The 21,018-nt window shown below is 38.5% G+C and overlaps 2 protein-coding genes across 2 annotated transcripts; one reads left to right on the forward strand and one right to left on the reverse strand.

The window, feature by feature from the left end:
* Positions 1 to 683: 683 nt before the first annotated feature.
* LOC133521439 (uncharacterized) lies at positions 684 to 1,564 on the reverse strand. The gene has a single exon (XM_061856399.1). The coding sequence runs from the start codon at positions 1,510 to 1,512 to the stop codon at positions 745 to 747; it is 768 nt and encodes a 255-aa protein (XP_061712383.1). The 5' UTR covers positions 1,513 to 1,564; the 3' UTR covers positions 684 to 744.
* Positions 1,565 to 7,114: 5,550 nt separating this feature from the next.
* Positions 7,115 to 20,761, forward strand: LOC133521458 (NCK-interacting protein with SH3 domain). Its single transcript, XM_061856425.1, has 10 exons — positions 7,115 to 7,300; positions 7,396 to 7,580; positions 7,655 to 7,949; positions 9,976 to 10,187; positions 11,076 to 11,309; positions 11,521 to 11,643; positions 12,310 to 12,493; positions 13,690 to 13,911; positions 15,770 to 15,942; positions 16,687 to 20,761. The coding sequence occupies exons 1-10, from the start codon at positions 7,276 to 7,278 to the stop codon at positions 16,876 to 16,878; spliced, it is 1,845 nt and encodes a 614-aa protein (XP_061712409.1). The 5' UTR covers positions 7,115 to 7,275; the 3' UTR covers positions 16,879 to 20,761.
* The last annotated feature ends 257 nt before the right edge of the window (positions 20,762 to 21,018 follow it).

Here is a 21,018-nt window from a genome sequence, read left to right on the forward strand (position 1 = left end):
GTAAACGTGGTAATTTTAATATCATTATTAAGAAGTTTCCAACGACTTTCCTACACTTGTTGTTAGTATTTAGTTGTGGGTGTTTGAATTTGAATACGCCCACATAATGCTCCCTCGTCAATAAAGCCTAGTAGGCACTAACTGACACCAACCTACTTATACGAGTATTTATCTATTCTGGGGAAGTCCCCAAGCCAAGGTGACAATCGTTTGCAGAAAAAGAAACGAAACGCTACCTAAGATAAATAATGAATGGAAATAATATGCGCCGAGCGCTAAGTGCAGTGTGCGTGCGGATATTGTATTCTACCTGTCCCTCTATTTCTCGTACTGCAATAACTACCCACTATGGTCTTTGTGAACTTTGTTATTGTCATATTTCTAAATAATGTAAATAATGTAAGAATAAAATCAATACTCACGGGCGCAATTGCAGGGCATGTATGTAAATGGTTTTTAAGTCTCATGAAGTGAAATGTTAATTTCTTTTAAGAATAATAAATATCTTTAAACCCGAAATGAATGATAGGCCCTCAGTAGGTAGGTAGGTAGATCTATATAGCGAACCAATATAATAATTTAAACTCGATCTCCCATCGCCAATTTAATTTAATGGCGAGGCAGAAAAATAAGGTTAGAAGGAAGTAGCTTGTAAGTATTGAAATCAAAACATGTTTGGATCGAATTAATTTATATTTACCTGTTTTAAACGCAATATTATATTTAATTAGCACTTCCTATATATCAATGACCACGACCAGCCCCTCCAAGCGACTGCCACGGCTTAGTGCGCGCATGAGGGTTCCAGTTCGGAATTATCACATCACGATGCGTAGGCTTCCTCGGCAGACCATCAATTTGAATATCTCTAGCAACTCTTTCATGCGGGAAATCTACAACTTCGATATCATTATTAAGCTTGGTAATGTCTATGCTCCTTACATGTCGTCCTCTGAGACGATCCCAAGGATTCGTTTTGACATTGGGATTCCAGTTCGGAATTATTACGTCACGGTGCGTGGGTTTCCTTATTCCAGGAATTTGAATATCACGAGCAGTTCTCGCATATATGGGAATGCGAGGTACCGGTGCTGGAACACTTGGTCGCGGGTACAAAGGCTTCGGCCTAAGAGGATTGAGATGACCGGGGAGTCTGATTTCTCGTGCGTTACGTCTGTCGACAGAGTCAAGGCTGCGTGCATTTCGACGGTTATATCCCGGATGCGTGGCGCCGGTATCACGGCTTCCTGATGACGGCGAATGGCTGCCACCTCCGCGTTTCGCACTGGGTGAGTCTAAGCTCCTCGCAGTCCTTTCCAATAACTCCACTTCATCTAATAGGTACGGAACATCGTCTGCTAGTGATGTTAGTTCACCCACTTCCCGGACCCGACGTATGATAGGTTTTCGTTGTCTCGGCGGTCTATACGTTGGCTGAATAAACCGCTGACAGGCTGACTCAGCCACAAACGCCACCAGAATGACTCCCAGCAAAAGAGATACTTTCAACATGTTGAGTTGCGTACAACACAAATGTTAAACTCAAACTAATTAATGTAGTCCGTTGTTCACTACTTATACTGCTGTTTGAGGAAACACAGGTTCTTCCCGAAAGGGGACGGCCTGAAGTTTATGTTTGTTTAATATATCATATCTAAAAGCAATATCGCATGACCTACGTGACCGTCACCGTCACGCTCTCTCGATTTATTTGTAGACAGAGTATGACGCACACTTCTCACAGATAGTCGGGACTTTTTAACAAATGGATGTTGAACTGTTATGAACATGAGTAAGCAATTTTTAGGGTTCCGTTGCCAAATGGCAAAAAACGGAACCCTTATGGATTCGTCATGTCTGTCTGTCTGTCTGTCTGTCCGTCCGTATGTCACAGCCACTTTTTTCCGAAACTATACATACTATACTGTTGAAACTACAAAAACACACATAAATAGAAAAATCAACAATAAATTTTGGCGGTACCCCCATACTTAGAGCTGAAACTCAAAAAGTTTATTTAATCAAACTCATACGTGTGGGGTATCCATGGATCGGTCTTCAAAAATGATATTGAGGTTTCTAATATAATTTTTTTCTAAACTGAATAGTTAACGCGGGAGACACTTCCAAAGTGGAAAAATGTGTGTCCCCCTCCCGTAACTTCTAAAATAACAGAATGAAAAATCTAAAAAAAATATATGATATACATTGCCATGCAAACTTCCACTGAAAATTGGTTTGAACGAGATCTAGTAAGTAGTTTTTTTTTTAATACGTCATAAAATTTAAAAAGATTTTTTTTTTTCATCAGACCCATACGTGTGGGGTATCTAGGGATAGGTCTTCAAAAATGATATTTAGGTTTCTAAGCTCATTTTTTTCTAAACTGAATAGTTTGCGCGAAAGACACTTCCAAAGTGAAAAAAAGTGTGCCCCCCCCCCCCCTGTAACTTCTAAAACAACACAATGTAAAATCTAAAAAAAATATATGATATTACCATGCAAACTTCCACCGAAAATTGGTTTGAACGAGATCTAATAAGTAGCTTTTTTTTAATTCGTCATAAAATTTAAAAAAAAAATCATCAAACCCATACGTGTGGGGTATCTACGGATAGGTCTTCAAAAATGATATTTAGGTTCCTAATATAATTTTTTTCTAAACTGAATAGTTTGCGCGAGAGATACTTCCAAGTGAAAAAAATTGTGTCCCCCCTTCCCCCCCTGTAACTTCTAAAATATCAGAACGAAAAATCTAAAAAAAATATATGATATACATTACCATGCAAACTTCCACCGAAAATTGGTTTGAACCAGATCTAGTAAGTAGTTTTTTTAATACGTCATAAATGGTACGGAACCCTTCATGGGCGAGTCCGACTCGCACTTGGCCGCTTTTTTTTTCTAGAAATAAAACTGCATTAAAAGACTTTTTACAATTTGCTTGTCGAAATTATTCTTGTGTACTAAATGAAACATTCGATTTTATGGAAATTTTGTACGATAAAATTAAATGTAATAAAAAAAATAATAATATAAAAAGTAACTAAATGTTGCATATAGCGTTGTTGTTACACGGGCATTAAATTTAATTTAACCAAACAATTGAAAACTGACATATCAATGTGATTTCGAACATCGATCGAGATAGTACTTACGTTTAGTAGCAAATGTATACAGACCCTAAGGTTAGTGTATACGCTTGTAAGGGCCTTATAAGATAAAAATAAATTATTGATTAACTCCGAAATTGAGTTAATTAGAATACCGGTGTCTTTGAGAACGTACTTAATTTAAGCTCAGGAATGCACCCTTGAAATTAACGGGAAAAAAACACGGTGTATATAAATATATATACGAGTATAAATAAAAATGAATCGCCGAAATGTATGTGATCCTGATCGCATAACTTCCGAAAGACTGGACCGATTTGGCTAATTTTGGTATTGAAATATTCAGAGAGAAGGTTTAGACGGTGAGAAAATATGGAAAAATTACGAGGAAAATAGTAAACACAACGATATCATTTTCCCATACAACTGTTCCTACCTGTCAAACATATGATCCGTCCTGCCGGTGCCGTAGACTCGAGTCCCCTCAAATTGAATAAAGATTTAGAATGGACAACATACATCTACTATATTCGGATCATCGCGTATTTAGATTTTAAATACAAATAATAATAACAATAGCAAGTGTCACCGTCACCAAGCATTTTCATTGTTGGTTGTCGAACTTTATGGGTGCAGTGCGTTCAGAAATAGAATATTGTAATAATTTATTACAGACCCTAACTTTAAATTACAAATAAAACAAAATTAGAGTCAGACCAAGCTAAGTTAGCAGCGGTTTTGATAGACCAGACGGGGCACGTGTTATTTTAAACGTCAAGCGTCTATGAAATGATGACGTTTACTTAATACTTGCACCGTCTTAACCTTTTGACCGCCAAAGACGTTATATGACGCGCGCGGCTACAGTCCAATACGAGTATCAACCTTCATGCGTACCGACAAGGTTCACGATTACACGCCGCGTGCGATAGGCGTGGCGTTCAAAAGGTTAATCTGACACTAAAAACTTAATGGAACATGAAATTGAATGATTATGTGACTCCATCATCCATGTCTAGATTGTCTAGGTTCAATATGTAATTTCACAGTGCTTTAGTTTTAACTGTTATACTGTGTTAATTAAAATGAATAAATAAAAAAAAAAAAAAAAAAAAATCCAAATGTATCTGATCAAGATGAAGATCGATATCTGAGGATCTGAGAGGCTGTGATCAAGATGAAAATCGATATCGGAGGATTTGAAAGGTCCTTTATTAGGAATAAGAGGTGAAATTGGAATAAACGGCCGCCATCCTGAATTTTTGCATTGCTGCTCTGATCAAGATGAAAATGTATATCCGAGGATCCGAGAAGCCTTTTATAATGAATCTGAGGCCAAAATTGAAACAAAAAACGGGCTCTTGAATTTCTGCATTTTTACTGAGAACAAGATGAAAATCGATACTTAGGTATCTGAAGATCCGAGAGGCCCTTTTGAGGTCAAAATCGAAAAAAATATCAGCCGCCATCTTGAATTTCTATTTTCTGCTCTGGTCAAAATGAAAATCCATATCTGAGGATCTAAGAGGCCCTTTATTAGGAATCAGAGGTTAAATTGGAATAAACGGCTGCCATCTTGAATTTCTGCATTCCTGTTCTGATCAAAGTGAAAATCGATATCTGAGGATTTGAGATGCCCTTCATTAGGAATCAGAGGTTAAATTGAACTAAACGGCCGCATTTTTTGCTGTGATCAAGACGAAAATACCTCCACAGACACCTCTACAGAGAGGTAGCATATACGACACAAACCTAGAGCTAAAGCTATTCCATATGCAATTATACCTACGTACATGTAAACAATAAATAAATATGAAATAAAATCGATATCTGTGGATCCGAGGGGTCCTTTATTATGAATCTGAGGCCAAAATTGGAATAAACGGCATTGGAATTCTCTGCCCTTCTATTCTTGCATATTCGAGCGATAAAGTAACGAAATTTAGATTTACGTGTTTCGCAGTAGGCCCTGTGTTTTTTACATCTTATAAATACGGAAATGCCACAACCGCTCCGAAAAAAAATTGTACGTAGAATACTTATTTGATAAGTCAGTAACTGTAATTGTAAAATAATGATTGGATAATCCGTGACGAGCTAAAAGGAGACGAATACGGTAGATGATGTGATACGAAGTTCACCGGGTGAGCTAGTAGAGCAATAAGATTCATTCATAGTTTTTCCTTGAATTCCTTTGTCTAAATTCCATTAACTAAGCAGATAGGTATTTACCTATTTGTTTTACTTACACAAACATTAAAGTTATGGTAGCGGGACATACCCTGATGAAACGCATTCCTGGTAGGTAATAAAAGAAACATTCTTCCTTGTAACAGGAAAAACATGAAAAATATGTAGGTTATACAGTCAGCATCAAAAGTAGCGGATCAAATAACGCTTCATAAGTATCTACCATTCTGTAACAGCTTAACAAAAAGTGATGTCTTTAATATAGAACAACAAAGACTGTAAAAGATATACTTTGGATCGCGAATTCTAGAAATTTATCTATATTTGGAAAAGTTATCCCGAATATCAGATACTTTTGGCGCGTTGTTTCATCCGCTACTTTTGATGCTGACTGTACCTACCTATAATGTTATAGCCTTTTCTTGTTCGAGCTTTATGGAATTGCTTATTATGTTGCGTAATAGATACCAGTGTACACCATTTTCTTGTTAAATGATAGATTTGTCAGGTATACAAATCAACTAGCTAGAGTCAGACCAAGATAAGTTGGCAGCGATTTTGATAACCCAGCCTGTGCAAGTGTTAAGTAAACGTCATATATTTTTGACGTTTAAAATTAATACTTGCACTGTCTGAGCCGTCAAAATCGCTGCCGACTTATCTTGGTCTGCCTCTACTTCTTTAGCAGAGAAAATGTTCTTAATATTTAAAAAAAATAACTATGTACGTATCAGACCGTGCATAAAGGAGGGTTCCATATCCTTTATTCCCGGGACTTGGATTGTGTTAATACTCGTAAGAAGAGATGTTTTATTTTGGAATAAACTCATTATTTAACTGCAGCCTTAAGTGCTAACTGGAAATTATCAGGGGATTGTTGGGTGGCAGTCGAAAAGGCCGGCACTACCGGCAGCGTCAGGAGTATTAAGTGTTTTGCGAGTAGAGAGAGTAGAGAAGTACATTCATCCCGTAGCGGCATCTACCTTCTACAACCCTACTTGCCGTAACACGCGACTACACGATTGGCTCGAAATTGTGAGTGACACCACTGAACTAGCACCATTCTTAGTATCATTCGTATACCCCATCTTTAGATATATGTCAATGTCAAGAACGTTGCATATACCTCGTATGACCTATCTTTATACATATACCCTATCTTTATAATTGCTAACGACGTGCTGATATTCCGTGAAATGGAAAACTATTATTAGGCCCGAAATCAGTCCCGATTTCGTATGTATACATTAGTTTAAAGCCTGATTTACATGCGTGCTGAGACTTGCCAGCGTCAGGGACGCAGTTATGTGTTAGAAGGTAGAAGGAGCAAGCGATATTGCTAGGTATCTCATTCCACCGCGTAGCTGCGTCCCTGACGCTTGGCAAGTCTTGGCAAGCAATCAATCACGCATGTAAATCAGGCTGTAAACAGAGGGCCTACCGCGAACCACGTTCGACGTGTTGCCTCCTTGTCGCGCTTACGTACGAATTTACAAGTGCGACAGAGAGGAAACACGTCGAACGTGGTTCGCGGTAAGTCCTCAGCTTTAAAGAAACACGGAATTAAATTGAATAATAATTGAAGTTTGAAATATGTACGTAGCCCCGTAAACATCGAAAAGTACTTTTTTGATTACAGCAACATTATATTACGTAATTGTACTGAAGATAATATTTACTTTAATATTTCTTGGTTTATAGATAATTCTATTTAATTATCTTGAATTGAAATAATTCGGACTTTTATTATTCATTGCTATTTATTGTAATTATTTGAATGAAATTGTACTATTTGATTTTAAATTGGCCTGGCAGCCCAGAAACTGTCAAATCGCGAATGAAATTGATTTGTTGATGGTTCTTGCAAGTTGCATTATTTAAATTTGCAAATAAACATAATGCGAAAACTCTGACTCAAATACTGAAAATTCAGTACAAATTTACTATTAAAAGAAAAAAATATATAATCAGAATGGGTGATAGCCAAAACGGCTTCGGTAAGATTTGTATTTTGTTTATTTTTCGGATACCTTATCCTTCTGGGTGTGGATTACAGTAATTTGAGAAATTCATCATTTAAAATGGTTTACAGAGGACAATGAGATGCTTCAAGCGTTGTATGACTTCGAAGCAACATTGGCGAAAACCTTGAGCTTCACGGAGGGCGAGTTTTTCTATCTACAACAACAGAACGTGAAACAGAGGAACTGGTGGCATGTCGTTAATAAAAAGGGTCAAGTCGGCTTTGTGCCCTCCAATTACGTCGCTACAGTCAAGGTCTGGCATGTTCCTATTATGTTTTGTAATTAGAGTACAATTACATCAGTAAATCAGTGTGTGTTCACTTTTAGGTGGAGCCGGAGTTCTTTCTTGCGTTCCTTAGTAGTTGCATTAAATCTTTAAATGAGGACAATGCCATGTCGGGGCAGAAGAAGGAGTTGTTAGCTAGGTTGAGTGAAAAAAAGAAGCAGCTGCAGATATTAACAAGGCCACAGAACAAGAAGCCACCAGCGCCCAAACCTCCACCACGCCTGGATGATGCTACACCTCCTAATGGTGTCTCTCCATCTTTTGACTTGAGGCCCGTTGTGTCTCAGCAATATATTAGTGAGGAAAGAGACAGCTCTTCACCAAAGTCGGTGGTTGGTGAGTAATTTCCTAGTTGTGATTGTCAGTTTCAATTATGACACAGTTGTGAGATATTTGTATAAGATAGTATTTGCACTTCAAGATTATACATGAATAAATGAATTAATAATAATAATACTCATTTCTCACCTTCTGTACATGGATGACCTCAAATTATTTGCACCAAATAGCCAAGACTTGTTGGAGCTACTGAAAACCACCGAAGTCTTCAGTAGTGCCATCAACATGGAGTTTGGTGTTGATAAATGTGCAGTTATGCATGTACAGCGGGGGAAGGTTGTAAATTCAACAAATTTACAACTATCTGAGGCAATGGCTTTCAGATCTATCTCTGAATCAGAAACCTACAAATACCTTGGTATGTCACAGTCGTTGGGTGTTGAGGATGAGGGTATTAGACAGTCGGTGAAGGAACGCTTTTTCAGTCGGCTCACAAAAGTCCTTAACAGTCTTTTGTCAGGAGGCAACAAAGTGCGCGCCTTCAACGCCTGGGTAATGCCCCTGCTCACATACTCCTTTGGCATACTAAGGTGGACTCAGACCGAGCTGGACGCCCTGGATCGGAGGGTCCGACTACTGCTAACCACACACCGTATGCTACACCCACGCTCGTCAGTTATGAGATTGTACATCCCACGGAAGTGTGGAGGTCGAGGCTTCCTAAACGCCAAAGATCTCCACAACCGCGAGGTGTGCAATCTCAGGAATTATTTCCTTAACAACGAGTGTGGAATGCATCGTGATGTGGTGGCAGTAGACAGGAACCTCACGCCGCTCTCCTTGGCAAACGAGAACTGGCGCAAACCTGTGGTACTAAGTACTGCGGATCGCAAGGCGGCATGGGAGAGTAAGGTGCTACACGGGCGGTTCTACAAGGCCCTCACGGGACCCGACGTGGACCTGCTCGCGTCGGTGAACTGGTTACGATTCGGGGACCTCTTCGGAGAAACCGAGGGTTTTGCCTGTGCAATTGCGGACGAAGTGATGATGACGAACAACTATCGGAAATATATCCTGAAGGACGGTACGGTCGACATTTGTCGGGCATGCCGCCGTCCCGGAGAGTCACTCAGGCATATAATTTCCGGTTGTTCTCATCTTGCTAACGGCGAGTACTTGCACAGACATAATCTCGTAGCCAGGATTATTCACCAGCAACTTGCTCTTCTATACGGCCTTGTGGACCGCGAAGTACCGTACTACAAGTACTCACCTGCGCCAGTTCTCGAAAATGGTCGTGCCACGCTCTATTGGGATCGATCTATTATCACTGACAGGACTATTGTAGCCAATAAGCCTGACATCGTGATAATAGATCGATCGCAACGCCGGGCCGTGCTCGTCGACATCACCATCCCCCATGATGAGAATCTCGTGAAAGCCGAGAAGGACAAGTCCAGTAAGTACCTAGACTTGGCTCACGAGATAACCGCCATGTGGGATGTTGATTCGACGATCATTGTCCCGATAGTCGTTTCAGCGAATGGTCTCATAGCGAAGAGTCTCGACCAACACCTTGAGAGACTCTCGCTAGGTGGTTGGATCAAGGGTCAGATGCAGAAGGCGGTGATCTTGGACACGGCGCGGATAGTCCGCCGGTTCCTCTCTCTGCGGCCCTGACCACCGGCAGCTTGGGCCCTGCCCCGCTGCTGGCGGCACCCTAGGTTAGGTTTTTTATAATGTGTTTATATGTATTTTGTATTATTTTTGTATGATTTGTTGTATTTTACTTTTATATTCATATTATAAAATGCCTAATCTAAGACACAAGATCAATAAAGAGATAATACTTCAAGATGTTTCTTAACTTTGGATTGTACTTAACTTTTAACGGAGTCCAAAATGCTACTCTTTCTCAAAATTTATGATTATTGGAGATTTAATCTTTAAAAAAAAAGTAGAGTTTCCTTTAAAAGTTTTGGTAGCCCAAGAAGCCGTATAGCAGGCAGGTATGCTGCCCAGTTGATGGAAACTTAGCATGGTCAAAGTCTAAAAATGTTAGCCAGTATTTTTTTTTTTTCAGATAATGATGATAATAGTAAGAAAACTGGCATTACCAAAACTTCCTCGATCCAGTTATCCTCAGACACAGACAACCAAGATGACAGTCAGGATAGCAGCGAGAGTATCAAACCTAACGCCATATATGACATAGTGCAGTCTGTCCGTAAGGAGACGCAGCTCAGTCATGAAATGTCTAAGGTGGCTGTGGAGACTGTCCTTATATCCTTGAGGGTGAGTTATGACTTTATTTTACATCACAGATTAAACAGATCCATGATTATGAGGCATTTAAAATAAGTTCCAGGTCACCACTCATGTGAAATTTCCCTTGTATAATGATACACCTTGGACACAGCTCAGTCATGAAATGTCTAAGGTGACTGTCCTTATATCCTTGAGGGTGAGTTATGACATTATTTTACATCACAGATTAAATGGATACTTCATTATGAGGCATTTAAAATGAGCTCAAGGGCACCACACATGTGAAATTTCCCTTATATAATGATACACCTTGGACAGCACTAGTGAATTGCATCCTACAACAATTTATAATACAACAGTCCATGTTCATCCCTAGAAGTAAATTTTTATATTTATCTTTAATTTACTTGAGTGGGTTCATTATCTTATATGCTTCATATTGTAGTTGAGGTGATTGGTTTATAAAACTTGTCAAACAAGAAGCAGACTTAGGGCCATTGACACCACACTATCTAATATCAAAGTTCATTGGAATCAGCCTGACCTGACTGTATTAATGTTGCATCTTGTCAATACATAAATATAGAATAGATAATAATAAGAGTGAGATAATAAAGTAAGAAAGGTAAATTGGTTTGTTTACATTATTTGCAATTTCAATTGACTCTACTTTGAATGCGACGCCTGCCGTATGCGGCGCGTTATCGTGAACCTTATCGGAATGTAGGAAGGTTGATATTTGGCTATAGCCACGCGCGTCAGTTGACGTCTTTGGCGATCAAGCGGTTAAGCATTTGGTACACTATTATAACAGTCTTAGATATATAGCAAATACAGCTGAGCAAGGCATTCAAGAGAGAGGCTGTTGCAAATTTTAGTAAAGCTGTATACCTGTATCATTATGATTATTTCCAGGAGTTCCTACCCGGCGGTGCTGCGCGTTCAATCATCGATGCGCTTCTCCGAGAAGCGAACAGCAACATAACATGCCCTCGGAACGCCATGGACGCGGCGCCGGACGCGCTGCGCATGCTGACGGCGCTCAACGCGCTGTCGAAGGCGGCCAACGACGCGCAGCAGCGCGGCTGGGCGCTGCACGACGACGCGCACGACATACAGACGCAATTGCTCGAGCTTATTTCTGTTATGGTAGGTTGTTTTTCTAGCCTATTTGAGTGTCACACTGCTGGGGAAAGCCCTTGATGTCCACGACTCTCGTTTTAGTGCTGTCCAGGTCATGGTTGGTATTAATAAAAAAATATTGTTTTATTTACAGCTTTGTTGCCAAATCGAAAGAAAAAATCTAAGTTAAATTTTAAGTTTATTGAAAATTAAATTAAATTTATAATGGTCGTTTCAGTCCAACGCGGATGTGAATATATCGCAACACGTGCTGAGCAGCCACCGCTACGCTTACGTGACCACTCTAGTGCAGTACTACCAGATGGAGACACGATGGCCGCTAAGACAACTTCTCCTACAAGTATGACTACTACTACTAGATATATTCATGGGCGAAAGAAATTATGAAAGTACGACTTCGGCAGGTTTCGACTTAAAAATCGAGTTTCGGGCGAAACGAGCGAAACCGAACTTTAGGTTTCGACAAAAAAACAGATTTAGGTCGGACTGTATAAAATACTACCAATTGACAGCGCACCCATTCGAAAGAAGCTGTCTCACATCGCGCTTATCAAGTTATGACAAAGGTTGGTATTTAAAGTAAAGAGCATGTCTGTATCTCCGACGCTTTCGAAGACATTGTTATCAATCTAAGAATGATGTCAAATGAACTTGTTCTCGTTATACTGTAACATATAATATTATCTTGTACAACGAAGCATCCAGAAATATGGCTTTTTACGGCTCTAATAAATAATATTGTGTCAGCTATTTTTGCGCGTTTCAATGTTATTGAAGGTAACTGTATCCTTGTTTAACCACAAAATTTAAAATTTGTGATCATTCCAGTCTACATTTTTTTTTGATTTACCTCTATTTGATACTGACAAAGCTGGCTTGTCAGAGTATGCCGATAAACCAGAGTGGGTACAGTTACCGTAAAAAAATATTTTTGAACATTTCGTTGTACAAGATAGTATTAGTGTAGTATCTGTATTAATGAATTGAATGGTTATTCCGTTTACAGGCCTTCGGCGTGATGTGCGGCCTGGAGCGCACTGCACTAGCCACGTTGGCGCTGTCGCAGCTGCCGCCCGAGATCGCGCGCGACATGCGCGACAACCCGCGCGCCGTGAGCCGCCTGTCGCACTCCGCGCTGCTGCTGTCCATGGTGCTGTCCATGGCCGACAAGCTGCCCGTCACACACTTCGGTAAATACCTTATAAGTGTTTGCCAACTTTGCAGAAGTCTGAATTTCTGAAGGTTTTTTTTCTTACAGGTGATAAAACAATATTACCTCTATTTTTTTGAGACAATTAAAGGTCGAATTTAAATTTACGAAATAACTAACATAAAACTTAAAACCTAAAACTAAAATTAAATAAAACTTATCTTAAAAGTATTTGTATGATTTGATATGACATATGTTTGATTTGATATGTCTTAAACCATATATATATATATATATATATATATATACATATATATATATATATATATTATATATATATTTATCAAATTTCTATGTATTAAGAAAAGTAGCTACTGTATGTAATTGCATGATTTCTATAGTAATCTAAATTGTTTTTTTTTTATTATTTTATGCATGTTAATTATAAGATGTAATGTTTTGAAAAGATGTGTCCCGCCGAGTTTCTTGCCAGTCCATATTGGGATACTCTCCTCCAATTGAGGGGGGATTTACATCTTCTCGGATTTGAGGTGGTCAGAGGGTTAGAGCCGATGTAGCTTTATTTGAGGTTCATAAGCGCATTGTAATATGCCTACTTGAATAATAAACTATCTTTATCTTTAAACTACTAAAAACCGGCCAAGATCAAGTCGGACTCGTGCACGAACGGTTCAAGAAATCGAGCAAAAAAACCACGTTTGTTGTATGGAAGTTCCCTTCAATATTTATTTTATTCTGTTTTTTAGTATTTGTTGTTATAGCGGCAACAGAAAAACATCATCTGGTTCATGAGATACAGCCTAGTGACAGACGGACAGACGTACGGATGGGCAGCAACGTCTTAGTAATAGGGTCTCGTTTTACCCTTTGGATACGGAACCCTAAAAACTATCCCCCGGCAGCATGGGGTCGTAGATGCTGGCAGCATTTTCTCGCTGTACAAATTCTTTGTGCGAGGAAGCTGCCAGCTCTATGATCACCGATGGCGTCTGATATTCTTTTGATAACTCCTTAAATAGAGTAATCACGTACCAACCCCACGGGCCAAGAGTCTCGACCCCAAAAAGGTACAAAATTATAGTTATGGAGGTAAAATTTACTGGATGATAATAATAGCCTTTTATTTCGTGTTAACGAGGTTCGAGTTTCCAACGTTCCATGTGAGTTCCCGCAACAAATTGTTCTAATTACAGCAAACCTCTTGTCTATTTACAGAAATACTCGGCGTAGAATTCGCTGAATTCCTCCTAGAGCTGATCGAGAATCCCCCAGAAACAGATGTGGACGAGCAAATACCGGATCTTTTCCTGACGCTGCTCCTGGCCTACAATCTACAGTTCGATACTCCGGTAGATAATCTGCTGCTCAACGCGCTGGAGAGGAGGGACAATGCCAAGACTTTCTGTGAGAAGGTGCTGCTGTTGCTTAACCGAGAAGGTATGTTCGTACATCCATGGTATGCGCGTATTCCCGTCTTAAAGGCCGGCAACGCACTTTCAACCCTTCCGGTGTTGCGGGTGTCCATGGGCGAAGGTAATCGCTTACCATCAGGCAATTGGTCTGCTTGTTTGCCTCCTATATAAAAAAAATGTCAGATTCAGGCCTACAATTTACAGTTCTACGATCTACAATCTAACCGTGAAAGTGTGCTCGTACCTGTAATTACCTATATGGGTCTTAGAGCATTTAACCAACCGGAGTAACCTTTAAAAATCTTACCCCTCTGTCGAAAACCTCGGCCTATGGTCATACTCACGTCATACTTATTGTATGAACTGACGTGTACGTTACGTACAAATAGCTATACATTTGACGTGCCCCTCCCCCACAAAAATCGGCAGACTGTTTTGTACTGTGGTGCTCTAAGATATGGGTAGATCAACTTTATTATTTTGCTATTCCGTCCCGTTTAGCATAGTTTTTGATTCAAAGATTGTAAAAACTACACTGCAGTCAGCCACGTTCATTAATTTTGAGAATATTTCCTTTGTCTAATGTTACCTCATATGACGGTACTGCTGGTACTGGTATATATTTGGAAAAATTTAGCTCTAACTTTGTTCTAGCCATTAATAAAAAAAGCGGCCAAGTGCGAGTCGGACTCGCCCATGAAGGGTTCCGTACCATTTATGACGTATTAAAAAAAACTACTTACTAGATCTCATTCAAACCAATTTTCGGTGGAAGTTTGCATGGTAATGTATATCATATATATTTTTTTGATTTTTCATTCTGTTATTTTAGAAGTTACAGGGGGGGGGACACATTTTACCACTTTGGAAGTGTCTCTCGCGCAAACTTTTCAGTTTAGTCAAAAATGATATTAGAAACCTCAATATCATTTTTAAAGACCTATAAATAGATACTCCACACGTATGGGTTTGATGAAAAAAGATTTTTTGAGTTTCAGTTCTAAGTATGGGGAACCCAAAAAATTTATTGTTTTTTTTCTATTTTTGTGTAAAAATCTTAATGCGGTTCATAGAATACATCTACTTACCAAGTTTGAACAGTATAGCTCTTATAGTTTCGGAAAAAAGTGGCTGTGACATAATCGGACAGACAAACGGACATGACGAATCTATAAGGGTTCCGTTTTTTGCCATTTGGCTACGGAACCCTAAAAACCGGTCAACTGCCAGTCTGTTTAACTCGCGCACCGAGAGTTCCGTACAAACTTTCAATTATCTCATGTAACAATAAACACGAGAAGTTTTTGACCAGAAGTATACTAAGCCTGTTTGGGAACAGCACCATCTATCGGTAAATTGGCTAACTAATTTACGCGCCCTGTGTGTATGTTGTTTCTTTGGGATGATTCTTTACGAGTATTAGGGCCTCCGCTAGCTGGCGCGGGTGCACGGAGCGGACGAGCGGTTTAACGAAAAATAGTATGCGCGCGATGCTAACTGAAGCGGACGCGTGCGGCGGATTTCATCTACAAATCCGCGTCAGCTAGCGTAGGCCCTTATGGAATGTTCTATGTGAGCTATTTCAAAAGATACCCCACTTGACCACCTAGTAACTAGTAGTAGTAACTAGACTTTTAAATTTAACGCCTTTTCATAAAAATAACACTATCAATGTGTCTGGGTTAGCGTTGTTCATAACCATTCCAAAATTCAAATCGATAGTAGTTCTCGAGATATTTAGCAATGTAAGAGACAGACGGGCGGACGGACAGAGTCGCACTATAAATGCTAGAATGCTATAACCTCATGTCACCTCTACACCATACATTTTAAATCAATCAAGATTTCTCATTGTATAATGTAATAACAATCCCTGTTTCCAGACGACCCAGTCCACATCTTCGACCACGAACCGGCCCCAGCGCACTCTGTACTAAAGCTGGTTACCGACCTGTTCTCACGCAAGAAGACCGCCGAGCACTTCTACACCAACGACGTCAAAGTAGCCATCGACATTATCGTGAGACAGCTAGCTGACTTGTCGCCGGGAGAAACGGTAACTATTTTGAATATACCCCCATATTAATACGATTGAAAGGGTTAACCCACTTAGCCCGACAAGGTGTTATAACACCGCTCAAATTGATTAAAAAGTACCCTCAAGTTTTGAATTTAAAAGATGATATTACTATACTTTGATTTTTTTCATGATTTTTCTCGTAACTTAAGAACAGTAAATAACACCATACTAAATTATTATAAAAATCTGTGACTGTAAATAGTTTCAGGGTTATCTGGGTTAATCGAATAGTTTTCGAGCAAGATGACCGCCGAACACTTCTACAGTAATGATGTCTAAGTAGCCACCGATATTATCGCGATTCGTGAGATAGTAGTCAATCTGTCGTCGGGAGAAACGGTAACTGATTTGTATTTAAAACTTTTTTGAAATGTTCCGTTCCGAATGTTCCGTGGAACGAGTTGACAACTTGACTAAACTGTTTTGGAGTATCAAAGACTATAATGCGCTTCTATATCAGTATATAGGGCCGTTAGCCGGGAGAAACGGTAACCGTTTACGATTTAAATTATATCTAATGAGTTAATCGAATTCTTTTGAAACAGTTCTTCACGAACAAACTTGAAGTCGCCGCTAACATAATTTGCCTTCGGGGCCACGTTCGGTGTAAACTTTCTGTAGTTTAAGAAAGAGAGATTTGAATGAAACAATTTCAACAAGAAACATCGATTGCTATATTAATTGCACAGAAATGTAATATTTACTCATATTTCCTTTTAGCGCCGTCAAGAATACCTAAAGATCCTCCAAGGCATCATCCGCAACACCGACTACGGTTCCCACCTGCACCGCCGGGACGACCTGCTGCGCTGCTTCGCCCGCATCTTCTGCGAGGAGGGCGACTCCAGCCGCGGCGACCAGGCGCTCGTCAGGGCCGTGTCCAACGAGTTCCCGCAATACTTCAAGGCCTAAGGTCAGTGTGGACGACTACTGGTACTGAACATACCTTCAACGGTCACTGCAGGTCGCGGAGACAGGCCTAAACGAAGTATTCAATTACGCTTTTGAGACGGCGGACGTGAATGGTTTCTGCTTCTTTATCTTCTAGAATAGCCAGTACATTCCCAATGCATTGAACATTAGAAACTTACATAGAAGGAGTCGCTAGAGCTAGATAGAAAATAATGGCGTTACTTTTGCCAATTTAAAGTGGAGAAGTAACTGATCTTTTGATTGTAATCTCTCTGCTACTCGAGCGCACTAAAACTTTTCCCTATGTTATATAAGATATTTTTACTCGATTTAAGAATGTGAGAATGGGGACTAAAAACATAACCATTCCTTCTGGCCTATATGAGAAGGCACGCGCATGACAATGGTAGATGCCAATTAGGGCATCCGCTAGCTGGCACGGGTGCACGAAGCGGACGCATTGTAGGTAAAATCCGTCGCACGGGTTAGCGTTGCTCGTACTTTTTTTCGTTCACCCGCTCCATGCACCCGCGCCAGGTTGCGGACGCCCTTATAGCTGAATGATAAAGACAAAATTCCTAATAACATAACTGGTCAAAAATAATCCTTATTATTCACAAGTACCTATATCCTTAGATACTCGTAAAAAGTTCACCATTATATATTCTTGTCCGAGTTTTACTTTGTTTTAAAAATAATATATATTAGTAGAGATAGTAAGAAGTACTTCACGAAAAAAAATCGTTATTACCTTAAAATAACTGTTACTATTTATTACAGTTACATTGGATTTAAATAGAAAACGATAGCCGTATTTATGGTATCAAAATTGTCTATACAAATAAAACGTTAATTTAACCTTGTTATATTTCAAAATTTATGTCTAACGATGTTATAAATGTGTGTGTGCGTGTATGTGTGATTACCTGGTGTCTAAAAGTGAAAAGAATGTAATAGATACGTAAATATTATGATATTACTATGGCAAATACTTTGAAAAAATATGTATTTCTTTGTGACAATATGAAGAGTATAGTTATAAAAATTATCAAATACCAGTAATTCACTATCGACTAAATTTATAAATCGTAGCTTAACTATTTTTGAAAGACATCTGTGCTTTTCGAACATTAGAGGTAACTAGTGCCCTTCGATGTCAAAGCCATACCATCACCAAAGAGTTGTTTTACGTGTCCTGATTATTATATACAATATTGGTATGTCAATTAAAAAAATGCTTTAAAACTGTCCAACCACAAATTTTAATAGTCACACCGGTAGCTCAACCCGAAACACCGTAACACTACCGGCCTAAGTATTTTTATATTATTTAATTATAAGCATAACGTTAGTAAGACTTAGATAATTTAGTAAACACAGTTTTTTTATTGATCCTAAAATGGCTTAACAATTATTTGCTTTCAATGATCGTAAATTCATTGCGTAATTATGTATTACTTATTCAAAAGTTGTTAAGTTAACTCGTTATTTACATCCTTTAACTACCATATTTAAATATCTGTTATATTCATATAGTACCTTACGATACAAGTGCGAAAAATAGGAAATTCGCAACGAATGGGGATAAATTGAAACACGATCAAAGGGTGTATTTTAAATCGACACGAACTCCGAATTGCCTGTTCAGACATGTATCGTAACATAACATTTTACAGTACATATGGCCCTTTAAATTTTCGATATAGTTACGTAATGTGCTAATTATCGCACTAGTGCGGTAAAGTAGCACCATATGTACTGTAAAAATAGTATATTTTAAAGTTATATTAGGCAAATGTACATTTTTTGACTAGTAGAAAGTCAGAGCGTTATTATAAAACTTCTATTCTGTACCCCTAGTGTAAATATTTTCGACAGCGAAACGTGACGTACGCGTTTGCGTTAAGTGTCATTTTGTATGAGATTTTTGACTTTCTAAAACGTCCCGCTTGGCGCGCTGTTCAAAAACCCATACAAAATGACACTTAACGCAAACGCGTACGTCACGTTTCGCTGTCGAAAATATTTACACTAGGGGTACTGGTCGCAACAGTTGATTACCACATCTTATAATATGATTATAATCAGGAAACGAATGTTTGTTTGTTTTTTTTTTCTGCTGTTCTTATACAATATCTTTAATATAGCATAGTGTCAGAAATGTACTCATTCATTTCTCTTTCCTTGTGATGGCATATTATATTTAACACTTATTTTATGTCATTGTGTACTTAACATAAATCAAATAAGCAATATTTTTGCTAGTCATTGTTGATTTAGGTACTTATACACGACTCATACGATATGATATAAACATAGAATACACTGCAGCTCTCTATCTTACATTTCAAATGTTTAATTCTAACAATTAGCCTTTGCACTTAAATTATTAATATTAATAAACAATCAAATATACCACACATCCTTGATAAGGAAACTTAATTTGTAATATATCATCGCAAATAAAATCAGCTACAGCTAAAATGTTATTTTCCGTTCGGAGTAATTAGGATAGTTATGAAAGCACTATTAGCAAACTTATTATTGTTTATACTTTCATATTATTTACTTACTCACTTACTCCGTTGGCTCAGCGACCCAAAATGTGACTTGGCCTCCGACACAAGACAGTGCCACTTTTCTCAGTCCTGTGCGACTTCTCGCCAATTTTTGACTCGAAGCTCGCGCATATCCGCTCCACCATGTCGTCTGGGGCGTCCGACAGGACATCCTCCTGCTAGGCTACCCAGGCTCTTTCACGTTCCGATCTCAAGGTGGCCCAACCAATGGAGTCTGTGAGCTTTACTTTTAAATTACTTGTCTTAAATTATGAAATTATAAGAAATAGATTTTCTAGTTAGCTAGGTATTCTACATTTAACTGATAAGGCATTATAAATGGGTAATTCAATACACAAATAAATGTAATTTTGTTGCGCACAACTGATACCTACTATAAATACTCTCCAGAACTCCCAAGCCCTTCTATCCTCCTGGGTCACGACTTAGTGGGATTGCGGCCTTATTTGTCATGTTTTCAAGCTTGTAAGGTAAAGAAAGTGCTTATTCATAGTGTAAGAACCGAGATTTTCCTTTAAATCAGATTTTTCAGACGCAAAATTTGATGTTACTACAACCCATTTACGTCTTTATTTATAAGTTAATAATGTTTGCTGAGTATTTCTATTAGAATTGAGCAAGTAATACTTATAAACATCGCTTTTGTATTGCGTATGTCAATCGGTAAAAAGTACCTCGTTAATTTTTTTGTCTTTCCAATTCATTCAAACAAAACCGTTTTACTATATGATTTTTATAAAGTGCTCAAGTTTGAAGCCAAATTTTAGTACATAGAAGGTATGTTTATATTTTAGTGTATTTATAAGGTTAATTTACGGCGTGGCTGGTAAAAAACAAATATTTCTGTGAAGCCGACAGAATCAACGACAAAAACAACATTTCTTGTGACTAAGATCTATTTTTGCAAGCTACCTTCGTTAAGTTACTTTCGTACCACCACAATTTCTCAACACCATTTGTTGGAAAAAACAGTTTAGGGTCTGAAGTTCTATGTCATGCCCACGAATATTATTAAAAAAATACTTATATAATTAGAAAATGACGGAGGAGCTTGCAAATATGACCTAATGGTGTTGTTAGTATTAATATCGACCAATAATCTCAGAGCTTGTACTTGTTCTGTTTCAACAAATTCTATTCAAAACATCAAATGTATTTACCATATTATATACATAGATATGTATAGTTAGTTTTTCTTGCGCAAATTTAATAATTATATGACATTCTCTAAGTATCTAATCTTGATTGAAATGGTCTAATTTACCTAATTAATAAAATTATGAAATAAAAACGACGTTCTGTCATCTCCGTATTTTTATTCAGATGCTTCTGCTCTGCTTGTTCCATTATTAGTACATTGCTACAAAGGGCGGGACGGCCGAGCGTCGCTAGGCCAATAGGGATACGGGGCTGGCGAGCCCTTTTCACACCAGACATCGTCTGGTGACAACCAAAACTTACTAATTAAGTCAGGTGACAACCAAAACAAAAAAAGTGCCCTAGGCGCCGTCCAAGACAGGGTGCCAAAATCGGCGAAAAAAAAAAAAATTTTTTTTAAAAA

This window comes from Cydia pomonella, chromosome 9, assembly GCF_033807575.1.
Source record: "Cydia pomonella isolate Wapato2018A chromosome 9, ilCydPomo1, whole genome shotgun sequence".
In the NCBI taxonomy this organism is placed as follows: Eukaryota; Metazoa; Arthropoda; class Insecta; order Lepidoptera; family Tortricidae; genus Cydia; species Cydia pomonella.

Coding starts and splice junctions, on each gene's coding strand:
- LOC133521439 (XM_061856399.1), bottom strand. CDS start 1,512: ATGTTGAAAGTATCTCTTTTGCTGGGAGTCATTCTGGTGGCGTTTGTG.
- LOC133521458 (XM_061856425.1), top strand. CDS start 7,276: ATGGGTGATAGCCAAAACGGCTTCG. Junction 7,581..7,654: donor ATTACGTCGCTACAGTCAAG/GTCTGGCATGTT, acceptor GTTCACTTTTAG/GTGGAGCCGGAGTTCTTTCT. Junction 15,943..16,686: donor ACTTGTCGCCGGGAGAAACG/GTAACTATTTTG, acceptor ATTTCCTTTTAG/CGCCGTCAAGAATACCTAAA.